Source organism: Podarcis muralis, chromosome 7, assembly GCF_964188315.1.
Source record: "Podarcis muralis chromosome 7, rPodMur119.hap1.1, whole genome shotgun sequence".
In the NCBI taxonomy this organism is placed as follows: Eukaryota; Metazoa; Chordata; class Lepidosauria; order Squamata; family Lacertidae; genus Podarcis; species Podarcis muralis.
Genome location: NC_135661.1, coordinates 66,349,225 through 66,364,605, shown reverse-complemented (window position 1 = coordinate 66,364,605; position 15,381 = coordinate 66,349,225). Strand labels below are relative to the sequence as shown.

Here is a 15,381-nt window from a genome sequence, read left to right as displayed (position 1 = left end):
GGGAGGCTTAGGGCTTCCAGGATCTTCTACAGTGGAGTTACGAGGATGGCGGTGCCACATCTTCAGACTGGGGGTGGGGGTGAAAGCAACTGGCCTCACAGGTTCATTGGGTTGCAGCACTTTTGAGGCTCCCCCTGCATGCCATTCAGGTTCAGAGTCCTCACCTCCGGAACAGGAACTTTACTCCTTCCCTCTTCCCTGTGCACACATCTCATGCCTCCAGGCCACAAACCTGCTGTTGGCCCTTTATGCTCATGGGGGGTGGGTATTAGAATGAAGGCACGGAGTATCTCAGGCTGGCCTCTGTAATACCCTCTTACATGCTCCCCACCCCTAGTGTCAGAGGGATGTATTTTACAGCTCAACAGGTTGTGCCCTGAACCAGATGGTTGGACTTGCCCAGCAATTCAGCATGGAAGAACAAAGCAACGGCGGTGTTGATCAAGAATGCCTGCCTCTCATGAAAATACTGTAGGTCCCTTTGCCAGGGAGTCGGAGGACAGAACACGCCGTGCTTACCAGTTGTCTTCCCACCCCTAAACAGCAGGGCTGCATTTAGAGGAATTAACAAAACCCATAACAGCTCTGGGAGGAAGACAGCACGATTTGAAGGTCTCTAGCTATAATGGTGATTTGCAACATATCACTGCAGCGCGGAGCACTTCCTGTTCAGGATTCAAGGCATTTCATTTTTGCTTTCGCTCCCTCCCCAGTGGAGGCAATAGTAGATGGGGTACTGGTGCAGGATAGGGCCCTCTCCATAGTGGCAGTTAGTCATTATTTCCGCTTTAAGGTGCATTGAGCACCACCATTACTGGTTTTTCAGCACTGATTAAAGACATACCTCTTTGCTCAGGCTTTTGGAGAGCATTAGGTATTGTAGCCAGTTGCTGTCAAGGTACAGAATACTGTGTCACTTGTGTAATAAAAAATTACAAGTCTTATATATCTAATAAATGTTCATAAATGTACCAACCAAGCACCTACATAGATATGTGGACCACATGTCTGGAGCAGCATAGGAAGACCGTCCTGAAACCATTTTGACTCCCCAACTGACCAAATGTTTTCTCTGCAAGGAGGGAGGGAGTGAGGGAACCTTCCCATTGTCTCAGGAATTGGGAAATCACCATCTCAAAGGAATGGGCAGACTACCAGGAAAGGCAATCAGATAAAGCATTATCAGATAACCTGACAGACAGGAAAAACAACAACATTCAAATTTCTGTTGTAGACCACCTTTTCTGTGATGTAGGTATGATGTTTGTGGGGGGTGGTCTTGGGTTACACCCCTTCTGTGATGTATGTATGATGTATTGAGGGGTGGTCTTGAGCTCCAGGGCAGGGAATTTAAAATGTCTATATAAGGGCAGGCACACCTTTGTTCTGGGTCCTCCCTATCCTCCTGCGTGTGAGGGGAGCACCCTGTTGCAACAGCTTTAATAAAGATCAGGCTTACTAGCTGCTTTGCTTCTCAATATTCTCTGGTTGGCCTCTGTTATTTTCTCCTACCAATAGGGAACCCACGTAAGGACTCTATACGGGCTCTTGGATACCCCATAAGGGAAAAAGGGCAGATTTTGTTTACAACAGTTGTTGTATAACTTAATTACTTGAAGAGATGCTGTGTATGTTTTCCAGTGTTTTATTGCACTGTATGTTATCCGGTGCTCACCTGCTTGGTTCCTATCTGTCTGTGAGGAAATAAATGCATTAATATTAATGTTTCAATTTGATGTCTGTATTGTAATTATTTTTAAGTGTGCTAAATTTAAGTTTGCATACTTCTGACATGGTTTACAAAACATAAAAATGAGTTGCACAGCATTGTTACAATATAGAATAATTAAAGCAACACCACAGTTAAAAGAAACAGCTAAAAACTCAACTGAAATGCTAAAATAAAGGCCAGCAAATTAATTGTGGCATGGAGCGTTAGCATTAAAGAGCAGGGGATCATTCTGTGACTGAGTTAAGTGACTCTTTTGCCCAAATAAACTCCTGTCTTGTTTTTTGGACTCTGGGAAGCTGATGTATGTGTAAGAGGGTGTGTGTGTGTGTGTGTGTGTGTGTGTGTGTGTGTGTGTGTGAGAGAGAGAGAGAGAGAAATTACATATTAATTTATTCCCACAGTGAAATCCTATACCTGTCTACTCAGTAGTAATTCTCACTCATTTTAATGCGGCTTACTCCTGGGCACATATAGGATTACAGCCTAAGGCTGAAAGAAGGATTTATGCAAATGTATCCGGTTTGTGTAATATACTGTATATGGGTAATAGAATTCAACTTCTCCCACAGCAAATTCAGGTTTACTTGAAATTTTGTCTTTCAGTTGGGGTCCTTCTGCCCTCCCATGACTCTGTGCCATTTTCTTCATTCGGCCTTTGCCAACCTGATGCCCTCCAGGTGTTTTGGGCTACAACTCCCATCAGGACGGCTGTACTCGTTGTGGCTGAAGGGAGTCGTAGTCCAAAATATATAGAGGGCACCAGATGGACAAAAGCTTTTTGTGTGACTGTGGGTGGAAGAAGTTCTGGGGGGCAACACAATGCAGCTGAAGAGGAACTGGCCTTTACCGTCTTGCTTCTCTCTCCCCTTCCAGGGTTCCACGTGATTCCAACCATTTCCAGTATAGTTCCAGAGAGCTGCTTACTGATTGTTGTAGGGCTGCTGGTCGGGGGACTCATCAAAGCTGTGGGAGAGACCCCTCCAATCCTAGAGTCAGACGTCTTTTTCCTCTTCCTGCTCCCGCCCATCATCTTGGATGCCGGCTACTTCCTCCCCTTACGCCAGTTCACAGAGAACCTGGGCACGATCTTGATCTTCGCCGTGCTGGGGACGTTGTGGAACGCCTTCTTTGTGGGCTCGCTGATGTACGCCGTGTGCCAGATCAACGGCACCGGTTTGCAGGACACCGAACTCCTGGCCTGCCTGCTTTTTGGCAGCATCATCTCGGCAGTGGACCCTGTTGCCGTGCTGGCTGTGTTTGAGGAGATCCACATCAACGAGCTGCTGCACATTTTGGTGTTCGGCGAGTCTTTGTTGAATGACGCGGTGACTGTGGTAAGTGAAATGGACCTTAAGTTGGAACATGTGCCAGCTGCCTCAGGTTTTGGATTTGGGGCTCTGTTTAAGGTGGAAGGATAGGAAGCAGATCTGATCCCCAGGGCACTATCCATCAAGCGCCACACAAACGGGTTGGCACAAGAATGGGAATCTAGGGTTGTATCCAGAGTAGTGCTACATGACTTGTTCCATCGGCTCAAGGACTTCTAGTGCTGCAGTGGAACTTTCCCTTCTTTTCTCCTCTTGTGCACCTCCTAAATCTGTTCTAGGGGTTCTCCCAACCCTCCGGAACAGATTTGGGGATGTGTGTGTAGGATATTCCATTGCACAAGCATAAATACTTGTGCAAAAGGAAGGAGTACTTTGCATATCACCCTTGGCATGTTGGCCAAGGTACACAGTCCGCCTTTGTCTCCCAAACTGCTCATGTATATGCCGTGGAATTTTGCAGGAAGGGTGTGATGTAGTTGGAGCAACAAATGTACATGCTATCTTTGAATATTAGGTTGGTTTTTACACACACACATTCTCTGTCCTCCATCCAGGCAAGTGAAAGGCATTATCAGAGGAAGCGCACGGTCCAGTTTGCTGAAAATCACTCAAGGAGTTTGCAAAGGGGTGGTGAGGGGTTTGGTCTGGAGAAGCAGGGTATCTGGGGAGGGGTTGTAGCATGGGGGACAGTCCTGAGGGCCAGATAGTGTGGCTTGGAGGGCTACCTCCGACCCTTGGGCTCTACCTCTGCCATATACTGTAAGGCAAAGTCTCTTAAGAATGACCTGGATGATCAGCCAGGGCATGATTTCCACTTTGCCAGTGAGGAATTGCTGTCAGCAAATGGCTGAGAATGGAGAAGCAGTTGTGCCTTTGCTGTAGCTCTTGTCTTGGTCTGTTTGCAAGATACCCTTATGCCTGTAGAGAAGGGGAAGGGCTGCAGCTCAGTGGGGGAGCATCGGCCTTGCAGGGAGAAGGTCCCAGGTTCAATCCCTAGATTCTCCAGGCAAGATCCCCCCCCCCCAACTCTGAAACCCTGAAGAGCTGCTGCCAGAAGAAGAAGAAGAGTTTGGATTTGATATCCCGCTTTATCACTACCCTAAGGAGTCTCAAAGCGGCTAACATTCTCCTTTCCCTTCCTCCCCCACAACAAACACTCTGTGAGGTGAGTGGGGCTGAGAGACTTCAAGAAGTGTGACTAGCCCAAGGTCACCCAGCAGCTGCATGTGGAGGAGCGGGGAAGCGAACCCGGTTCCCCAGATTACGAGTCTACTGCTCTTAACCACTACACCACACTGGCTCTCTTGCCAGTCAGTGTAGACATTAATAAACTAGCTGGAGCAACAGTCTGGCTCTGTATAAGGCAGCTGCCTGTGTTCCAGTGCTAGGGCAGTTGTCTTGCATGCAAAAGTTTCTAGGCTCAATCCCTGACATCTCCAGGTAGGGCAGAAGAGGCTCTCTGGCTGAAGCCCTTGGGTGCCATTGCCAGTCAGTGTAGATGTTACTAAGCTTGAAGGCCCAATGGTCTGACTTGCTGTAAGGCAATGTCCTAGGTTCCTGTGGCACATTTGATGCTCCCTGCTCTTTGCGGGGATGGGGGTAAGCCTTTGGGGGACATGCAGCTCCCCACATATCGCCTTATCGCCTGCCAAACATGTGATCTGGCAGGGACAGAGGAGAGCCAAGCTGGGACTGAAGTCTATTTGTCTCTCTCCAGCTACAAACATTCAGGCTCGCACACCTGGTGGGATTTGTGCATGCTTAAATTGTCAATGGCCATCGCCTTGCCATGCCTTCCGTTGCTGAGGCAGATGAGGATTTTCACCTCACCCATCAGAAAGCACTTGAAAGGGCAGAGGGAAGGAGGGCGTCGGAAAGCTGCTTTATGACTACCAATGTGGCAAAAGGGCATGGATGGGTGACTCATTTACGTTGAGGCCTCTGCTGCCCAGGATGTGTACTGTTACGTCGTAGTGACTCAAGAGGGTGGTGCTCTTTGCCTTTTCCAGAAGGGGTTTCTCTGGCGTGGTTGTGATTTATTGCAGCTAGTGAACTCCTTTGCCCTTTGACAGTTTGAACCTGTGGCTGTTCTGTTTTGGCAGCAGCTTTTCCAGTTCCAAAAGGCTGCGAAGCTACCCAGGGGTTGCTTCCACTCCCCTTCCTAATGTGTGGGACACAGAGCCCTCCTTGCCCGAGAGGAAGGCATTTCTGCCAGCTCCTTCCCTCACACCCTGTGCTATTTAGTAGAGACCTTGAGAGCGGCCTTCCAGAAGAGTGCCGTAGAAGGCAGTGGGACGGTGGAGGCAGGAAAGTCTTGTCTTGCTTTGCATTGTTATAAATCAAGTTGAATGTGCAGTGCTTAGGCGTACTGTAACTCACAGTCTCGTACCAAGCTTTACATAGGAATTCAAAGAAGTCAGAAAATCGGTACAGTTTTTAAATCAGTGATTAAAACCAGTGCAGTTTTGTTCAGCTCACCATCTTGATTCAAAATGGCCTCCTTGATCTCTGGAACTGTCATGAAAAGTTTGGTTATGATATCTTAAGAGCAGGGCTTTTTTCCCCAGCCGGAGCTCAACTCAGGTGGGGCACCATTGCCATTCTAAGAGAACAAGGGAGAAGTTCACAGTGAGCTCCGGGGCCTCTTTTTCCTAGAAAAATAGCATTGCTTTAGAGGTGAACAGTGATCAGACAAACCATTTTCCAAAATATATAGTAGACTAGCAGAAAGTACCTGGTGTTGCTCAGGAATTCTAAGAAACAACAGAGTTCTGAGATCTCTAAATGGAAAATGTAATTTGTTAGTTTCTAAAGCTGTGCATTAAATTTGTTAGTTTCTAAAGCTGTGGGACGCGGGTGGCGCTGTGGGTAAATCCTCAGCGCCTAGGGCTTGCCGATCGCATGGTCGGCGGTTCAAATCCCCGCGGCGGGGTGAGCTCCCGTCTGCGGTCCCAGCTCCTGCCCACCTAGAAGTTCAAAAGCACCCCCGGGTGCAAGTAGATAAATAGGGACTGCTTTCTAGCGGGAAGGTAAACAGCGTTTCCGTGTGCTGCGCTGGTGCCGGCTCGCCAGAGCAGCTTCGTCACGCTGGCCACGTGACCCGGAAGTGTCTCCGGACAGCGCTGGCTTCCGGCCTCTTAAGTGAGATGGGCACACAACCCTAGAGTCGGTCACGACTGGCCCGTTTGGGCAGGGGTACCTGTACCTTAAAGCTGTGCATGTCACGTGCATGCAAACCAGAAACACTCAATCCAAATTCAACCTCAAATCAATTCTAGGGTGGGGCTAATGTTCAAGTGGGGGGGGGGGATTGGGGGAAGGAGATGCTGTATCTCCTCCCCTGCTCTCATTTGCACCAAAGGGAATAGGAGGGTTCAGTCCTACTGCTTCATTTCTCATGTGTCCCCTGCTACTTAATATATTTCTGTTTCACAAGATTTATGGACTGCTTGATTGCAATTAAACCTCAAAACAGTTTGCAAAAAGAATCAGGGTGGATAAAAATCAAAGATTTTTTTATTTTAAAAAATGGATTTTTTTTTTAAAAATCGGATTTTTTGATTTAAAACAGATTTTTTAAAAATTTAAATCAGATTTTTAAAATAAAATGCTTTTTGGAGGAAAAATATTTCTAAAGAGTTTTCTATTTAAGTTACATTATAGTCCAAAGGCTATTCATCAGGAAATAAGGATTTGTTTTAAGTTTTTCATGTGTGTGTTTTTTAAAAATCGTTTAACCACATCAGTTAACAAATATGGATACATATGCTGTAATGTTATTGTTTTAGTTAAATAAATTGTTTAAATTGTTATTAAGGAAATGATTATTTTTCTCCTTCCAATAAAGTACAGCAGAAAAGTTGTCCAAATATAGACAATAATTTCATAATTACCTGTCTTTGTATTTCTAATAGTATACCAAATCAGTAATTTTTGATATAACTGTAAAAACTACTCTGAAAATTTATTATTCCAAAAATGAAACTGTCATCTGGTTGTAAATATTAAGATTATACCAGCAAGAATGAGTCTTTCTGACTAGTGATTTAAATTGTGATTTAAATCTTGATTTAAATTGATTTGATTTAAATCAAAGCCACCCTGAAAAGAATCAAATCATAAGATTATCAGGGTTTTTTTTAAAAAAAAGTTAAAAGCAACTTTTCCAAAGCTTTCAAAAAATAATTAGCATCAACAATAAGCTAAAAACCCAGTTTAAAGCACACGCCAGCGTTCTACTCTCTGTACAGGCTTGCCTAAACAAAAATGTTTTAGCTGGCGCCAAAAAGGGTATAGTGAAGGCGCCTGCCTGCCTGATGTCAATATATGCCCAGTAGTGTAAACAGATCTCCGCTTGCAGTGTTCTCAGTCCTGTTCACTATTATTGTCCTCTGGGGTTTTTAATTTTTTGCTACTAGTAGTACACACAGTAATTCATAAGGCTTAGATCATTGAATCCTCACTTGGCCTGAGGCAGACTGAATGCTGACAGACTGTGGTTTGCAAACAGAGCCAACCTTGTGCATGTGAGCTGTGTCCTTTCTCTGGAGCGCTGCCCTGGTAGCCTCTCGCCTTGCCTCAGATGGTGAGGCATCCCTAAGATGGTCCTCTGCTGAAGGTCTTACTACCCATAGAGACAGGTGGTCCTTCAGGAATCCCGATCCTAAGCCATAAAGGGCTTTAAAGGTCAACACCAGCTCTTTGAATGCCTCACTTCATGGGATACAGTGCGTCGTTCTGGTCATCACACCTTAAAAAAAAAGGATGTCTTAGAGTTGGGAAAGGTTCAGGAAAGGGTAACCGAAATGATAAAGGGGAAAGGTTGCAGCATTTGGGACTTTTTAGTTTGGAGAAAAGGCAGGAAAGAAGTGAAATGATAGACGTTCATGAATTTGTGCATGGCATGGAGAAAGTGGATAGAGGAAGGTTTGTGGTGTAGTGGTTAAGAGCGGTAGACTTGTAATCTGGGGAACCAGGTTCGCGTCTCCGCTCCTCCACATGCTGCTGGGTGATCTTGGGCTAGTCACACTTCTCTGAAGTCTCTCAGCCCCACTCACCTCACAGAGTGTTTGTTGTGGGGGAGGAAGGGAAAGGAGAATGTTAGCCACTTTGAGACTCCTTCGGGTAGTGATAAAGCGGGATATCAAATCCAAACTCCTACTCCTCCTCCTCCTCCTCCTCCTCCTCTTCTTCTTCCTCTTCTTCTTCTTCTTCTTCTTCTTCTTCTTCTTCTTCTTCTTCTTATTTCTCCATTGCCTGTAACACTAGAGTTTGTGATCTTGTTTTCCCCTTTGCACATGCCTTTCCAGAACACAAGGCATGGCGAGAAAGAGGATGCAATGTTCCAAACCGGAGAGATCTCTCCAAGACATTGGACGCTGAGCGACCTTTGGACCATTGCTTTAATGGGTCAAGGCAGGGAGTGCCATGCTACGAGGCCTTGCCCTTTTTGTTTGCTTCTCCTAGGAACATAGGAAGCTGTCTTATACATTGACTGGCACTTGCTCTCCGGGGACCCACACGCCCCTCCACCCCATCACCTTTGGTTGAGTTCACTGGTGAACTTGGTTCTGAATCTGACCTAAGAAGGGTGGGATTTTCCCTTCCATCCTGGTAGGGCAAAGCTCATTTGCCCAGGGGAGCTGAATCTATAAATTGGCTTTAATAAGCCTCCCCTCCAGACTGGTTTTTTTTTAATGCTATCCCTGAATAAGCAATAGAATCTTGGGAAGGGAGAAGCTATAAAAAACACCATATGTAATGGAAATTGAGAGTAAGAGGAGCAACGTTAAAGCAGCAGCAGAGTTTTAGCCAAGTTTATACAGCAGGAATGTGGAACCTGCGGCCTTCCAGATGTTGTAGGACTGACTCCAACTCCCATCAGCCCCAGCTGCCATGGCCAGTGGTTAGGGATGCTGGGGGTTGCAGTCCACAAATTTCTGAAGTGCCACAGATATCCCATCCGTTTTACACAAGCCAATCCGCACATCACAGTAAACCATAGTTTACTGTGTGTTTACTATTGTTAACTCAATGAACTTGGCTTTTTTGTTCCTCCCTGCTGACACTGGGGAGAAACAAACCACAGTTCCTAGCTTTGCCCTGCATCCAAGCCAGGGAACCTGGATTGTTTTGCTCTCAACAACCCCTGATCAGTGAGCCAAAAACAAAGATTGTCTACAGATTGTGTCTTTTGGGGAACAAATCAAACAATGACCCCTAGTTCAGATGTAATGCTAAAGTAGGGCTCATGGTTTTGTTTCCTCCTAATGTATGTTGGGGGAATGGAGCAGAACAAGATGGGAGCAGTTTGCTTGTGCACAGTAAACTGTGGTTTATAGTTTGCCACATGTGCAAATGAGGTCTTTTAGACCTGTGTTGTGGCTCATGCTCATCTTGGATGTGTCAACAAAGGAAAGTGGTGTTGTTTTTCTAATGATGGTCTTTCGTAACTCTTCTAGAGCTCTGTAACAGTAAGGGAGGCTGAAGAAGGACAGAGTTAATAGGCAGTTTTTGAAAAAGGCTCTGTGCTGGTCAAAGTTGAAATTCCAAGAAAATTGTACAGTGGAGTTTTGGTATTTTGACACTGATGGAACAGGCTTTGGATTTCACTTCCCACTTCGAAATAGCATTTGACAATGGAGACTGTACTGAATGTGCTTCATCAAGGAATAAATAGCTAAATATTAAAACAGGAGCTAAAAATTGAAATGTCAAAAAGTTAGGATAGCACTCTTGCTCCTGGCCAATTGTTTTTAGAGAGAGAGAGAACACTAGATTGGCGCAGACTAGTATGTGTTTAGAAATATTTATTGTTTTCATCAGCATCCATCAGTATTATTGCTACTGCTGACTCTTAAGTGAGAAATAAATATTCAGATTTTTTGAATGAATCATTTACAAGTCAAAACAGCCCCTCTTAGAAATTAAGTATCATCATTCCCTTCAAAGTGTTGGTCATTAAGCCAAGAACGAGCCTGCACACTTCCCATCTTTTCAATTTCTGTTGCAGACTGGCTTTGACACTTGAATCCTATTCTCATTAAGCCAAAGTTCCCTGTTACGTCTGAAACAAGGAACTGTGGTTTAATGTCAGTTTGCCCATGATCTGAGTCAAGCTGAAGATCCTGAATAGTAAACGGACATAACAAAGGATAAGGATCAGAGCCCTGAAACCAACACATGGGAGCCCAATATTCATCACTCAGTTCCTGAACAATGGTTTAGGAAACCAGGTTCATTGCATGCAAAAAATTGTTTTAAAAAGCCCTAGGGGTGACACTGAAGGTGTAGGGCAGTGGTGAGGAATTTGTGGCCCTCCAGATGTTCTCAGCTCGTAACTCTCATTACACCTGGCTGTTGAGTGTGTTTGCTGGGTCCTGTGGGAATTCTTCATCATCTGGGGAGCCAAAGGTTCCCCATTCCTGGTATAGAGGTCAGAAAGAGAGAAAGGAACACAGATTCCTACTAACTGCATATTAACCAACTCACTGGTGAAAGCAGAGCAAAATGGCAGCTCTTTTCCAACTAGAGGAGGGCTGCTTAGTTGTCTGCATTAGGCTTGATAACTCTTAAGGCAGCAATTAGGAACGAGGTTTGTATCCAGCAGGATGAGCTCTTGTCTATTTTTAATGCTCCCTTTTGATCCATTTCTCGAAACCTCCCCACTTGCCTTGTGGGATACTAATTTCTCGTCTCTCTCATGTTGGCACACCCGTGGCCAACCTCTGATCAGTGCTCCCGTGAGCTTACATTACTGATCCCTCCCTCCCACTTTTGTCGTTCCAGGTTCTCTACCACCTTTTTGAAGAGTTTGCTACGTTCGACAAAGTCACCTTTACCAATATCATCCTGGGTTTCCTCAGCTTCTTTGTGGTGTCTCTGGGGGGCGTCTTTGTCGGGGTTGTCTATGGCATCATCGGAGCCTTCACCTCCCGCTTCACTTCCCATATCCGTGTCATCGAGCCCCTCTTCGTCTTTCTTTACAGCTACATGGCGTACCTGTCCGCAGAACTGTTCCATCTCTCGGGCATCATGGCGTAAGTATGGCGGTGGGTGGGGGCTTGGATGCCGCATTTGAGTTGGAATGTAGGAAGCAGCCTTAGATGGAGGCAGACCTTTGGGGTGGGAGTGGTTGGGTTTGAACTTGGGACCTTTGGTATGTGGAGGCTCAGGACTTTCAAAAGGGGTGTATCCCTTGTGACCTAACCTGATTGTGTTTGTTAATTTCTATACAATCCTTATATGCAGGCCTTTGGTGCATAATAACGATGTGGTGGGCAGAAACCAAAATTCAACCAAGTTGTAAAACCCAGAACGAAACAGCAGCCGCTAGCTCAAAAACAAACCTTGTGCTAAATGTTACATGTGAATGCAGCCACTAGGATAGCATGCATCTGTATGTGAAGACCTACATATAAGTCATTGTGGATCAGGAATTCTAAAACAAAATTCTCAAGTTCGTTAGCAGAGCTGGACAAAGACCTGCAACCATAGGCGCCAGCTCTAAGGGGCCTAGACCTCTTCGGGCCTCCCCAAATGGACCATGCTGAGCCACCCCAGCCTCCTTTTCTGCTGTGTGAGAGCACAGATAAGCTGCCCAATCTTTCATCTCTCCCAGGGCACCCTCCCTCTTCCCCTCCCCTCCCCTCCAGCACCCTTGTCCTGGACCCAGTGCCCCGCAAGCCCCCCGCCACCTGTTGGCATCTGGGTGGGGATAGGAAGGGGAAGTGTTCAGGCTGGGCCTACCATTATGCCCCAGCAAGCCCCCCCCCCCCAGTGTACAAGTTCTCCTGGCAACATTTCAGTAGTGGGTGGGGCCCCCATATTTTATTCAACTTGGTGCAAGTTTACTTGCTATTGTTTTATTGTTGGGGGTGAGAAACCCTTGCAGGTCTGCTTCAAATTGCCCAGCTCTCCACCTGATCTCCCTTTTGCATGCGCACACACACACCAGTGTACAAGTCTTTTTCTACAAAGGCAATGTCTCGATGTATGAAGCCTGCACTGTATGAAACCTCTCCCAATTGGTCCAGCAAAATACATGGTCTCTTCCTGTTTTGTAACCCTGTTTTCTTAGAGGCTGACATAGCAACAGCTCCCCACCAAGCTCAACAAGTGAGTCATCGTCGGGCTGGATTGCATCAGCCATAAAAGGAACAGTGGCCCCCACTTGCATAGTTTGAAACCAGCAGGCAAAGGAGAAGCAATAGAGATAGCTCAGTTGGTAGAGCATGAGGCTCTTAATTTCAGGATTGTGGGTTTGAGCCCCATGTTGGGCAAAAGATTCCTGCATGTCTGAAGTTGGAGTAGTATCTCTTCCAACTCTGTGATTATGTGAATCCAATCTGGGCAGAAGGCCATGGGAGCACTGCAGAGGGAGTTAGGCCCCCCCAACCCCCATTTTCAGCTGTCAAGACTTGAATACATGGCCCTGTTGCTTTACTGCAGCCTTCCCCAACCTTCTGCCCTCCCTCTTAACACCCTTATAACAAACCACTTCACTTCATTCTTTGGGGGAAGCCATAACTTTTTACTACTGACGTGATGCTGCTTGAAATGCCACTGGAGCCCAAGTGATGTATTGGTGTGCATGAGCCTGCCCACAGACATTCCTGTTTCTTTGGGCAGGGAATGAAGTCTGACTGTTGCTCCACTCAGCTCACACTGACTGGCAGCAGCTTTCAAGGTTTTCGAATGAGAGATGCCAGGGATTGAACCTTTGCATGCAAAGCAGATGCTGTACTCACTGAGATGCACTCCATCCACTATAAGCTGGAAGGAGCTGTCTTTATGCTGGGATCTAGCCCCCCAAGTGTCTTTTCTGACACTTTATGTAAAGGTCTCTCCTGTCCCTAAGCTTTTTAACTGGTTACAGTGGTACCTCGCAAGACGAATGCCTCACAAGACGGAAAACTCGCAAGAAGAAAGAGTTTTCCGTTTTTCGAGGTGCTTCGCCAGACGAATTTCCCTATGGGCTTGCTTCGCAAGAAGAAAGCCCATAGGGAAATCTCCGGGGACCTCTTTTAAAATGCTGGCAGTCGGGAGCAAAGACTTTCGCCCACAGCCGGCCTTCAGAAGAGGTCCTGGACCTCTTCTGAAGGCCGGCAGGGGGCAAAAGTCTTTGCTCCCCCCCCGCCTGCCTTCTCCGCTGTCCGGGGGCAATCTTAAAATGCTGGTGGGCGGCAGCAAAGCCTTCGCTGCCGACCCCCAGCATTTTAAAAGCCCCCGGGACAGTGGAGGCTTCGCTGCCGCCTGCCAGCATTTTAAAATCGCCCCGGGACAGCGGAGAAGTCTCCGCTGTCCCGGGGGCTTTAAAAATGCTGGCGGTTGGCAGCAAAGCCCTCCTGTCCCCGGAGCTTGCGGGGCGGGAGGTGGGAAGAACGGCTTTTCATCCCACCGCCAGCCTTCAGAACAGCCTTCTGAAGGCTGGTGGTGGGAAGAAAAGCCCTTGTCCCCCCCCCCCCCAGCCTTCAGAATAGGTCGGGGGACAGACTGTCCCCGGACCTGGTCTGAAGGCGGTTTCCATAGGAACGCATTGATTGATTTTTCAATGCATTCCTATGGGAAACCGTGCATCGCAAGACGAAAAACTCGCAAGACGAAGAGACTTGCGGAACGAATTAATTTCGTCTTGCGAGGTACCACTGTTTGTCACAGATGGAATCTGGGACTTCCGTGCAGACAAAACATGTGATCTACTACAGGGTTTTGGCCCATTCCTTAATCTCTTAGGCCCAGCTGAAATTGGCTGTTGTGGACTGTATAGAGTCTGCAAAGGCAACAAGGCCTCCCTGAATCTTGAGAAGAAATGAACGAATCCTGCCTGCTCTGTGGCTTTCCATAGCATACTTCTTCCTCCCTTGCAGGCTCATTGCTGCCGGAGTGGTCATGCGCCCTTACGTGGAAGCCAACATCTCCCATAAGTCCCACACCACCATCAAGTACTTCCTGAAGATGTGGAGCAGCGTCAGCGAAACCCTCATCTTCATTTTCCTCGGTGTGTCCACTGTGGCCGGGAAGCATCACTGGAACTGGACCTTCGTCATCTGCACCCTGCTTTTCTGCTTGATCGCTAGGGTTTTAGGTGAGGCTGTGGGAGGGAAAGTTGCAAGAGTGGTGGGAGATGTGGGGGTGGCCTCTGCCCACAGCTTGTGCTGCCGAAGGGAGGCCTCAAATCTCAGGTGCCTGCCTAAGGCCTGAAAAGGGCCAGAGCAGCAGGCTTAACAGGAAAAGGATCCCCCCAAACAAGCCCAAGGCATCTGAATGCTTTCCATGTGTCGAGAGCTTCATGTATTCCACGTTTGCACATTATGGCTGCATTTTGGACATCATGAGAAACCATCATTTATCAAGATGGGAACGAGCCTAATCTTCCCCAAATCCTCACATTCTCCACCTTTTGATTTCAGTCGGCTGTAGCTTAGCATTAGCACTTGAACCTTGAACTTGTGCTTTTTTGAAGTTGGCTTGTTTCAAGAAAACCATAGTTAAGCTTAACAACGGTTTGTAAGGTTCAGAAGACATCACAGAAAACGTGGTTCATAGTGATGTCCAGATGTATTGGCTGAGCTTCTCTCTTTCTTTCTGCTTTTAAAGACTGCATTTCAAACCTCCTTGGAGCCACATCTGTGTGTGTTTGGTGACTTCCTCATTCAAATTTGGTAGCGTGCACCGCGTAGGACTAGTGTCAAATACCACCCAAATTATACAAATTTGACATAATTTCTAGCTACGTGGCAGAATTCTTTGCCTTCCCATCTGTGGCGACAATATACGGACCCTGAACTTTACTTTTCACTTAACTGTTACCATTCCGTTTTATCATTTCCTCAGGTGTCCTGGGGCTGACATGGTTCATTAACAAATTCCGCATTGTGAAGTTGACTCCAAAGGATCAGTTCATCATTGCCTACGGTGGCCTACGAGGTGCCATTGCCTTCTCCTTGGGTTACCTCCTCAAATACGATCACTTCCCAATGAGAGACATGTTCCTCACCGCCATCATTACGGTCATCTTCTTCACAGTGTTTGTGCAGGTAGGCCTGCAGAAGCCCCTCAGTTTCCCAGGCCTGGGGGGGCATCATGGCAGCAATGAGGTCATGCAACAAAAGGAGGTGGTAGACCAGACTGTACTTAAGGAGAGTGATACCATTTTTAATGGTCCTCCAATAAAGGGGGCGGGAACTAGTGGGGTATTGGGAGTAAAGTGGAGTAAAGGCTAAATTAATCCAACCAAACACAGTCTAGAGTCCATATTTAAGGCGTGCTGAATTCAACCAGGCTTATGTCTCCACAGGGAATGACCATCCGCCCTTTGGT

At 46.8% G+C, this 15,381-nt stretch overlaps 1 protein-coding gene across 1 annotated transcript in view; it reads left to right on the top strand.

The window, feature by feature from the left end:
- Window positions 1-15,381, top strand: part of SLC9A1 (solute carrier family 9 member A1) — a 75,445-nt gene that overhangs the window by 44,087 nt on the left and 15,977 nt on the right. The window contains exons 2-6 of the mRNA XM_077932479.1: window positions 2,606-3,066; window positions 10,849-11,099; window positions 13,929-14,146; window positions 14,896-15,098; window positions 15,359-15,379. Coding sequence (XP_077788605.1) covers window positions 2,606-3,066; window positions 10,849-11,099; window positions 13,929-14,146; window positions 14,896-15,098; window positions 15,359-15,379 — 1,154 coding nt within the window. The remainder of the gene's footprint in view (window positions 1-2,605; window positions 3,067-10,848; window positions 11,100-13,928; window positions 14,147-14,895; window positions 15,099-15,358; window positions 15,380-15,381) is intronic.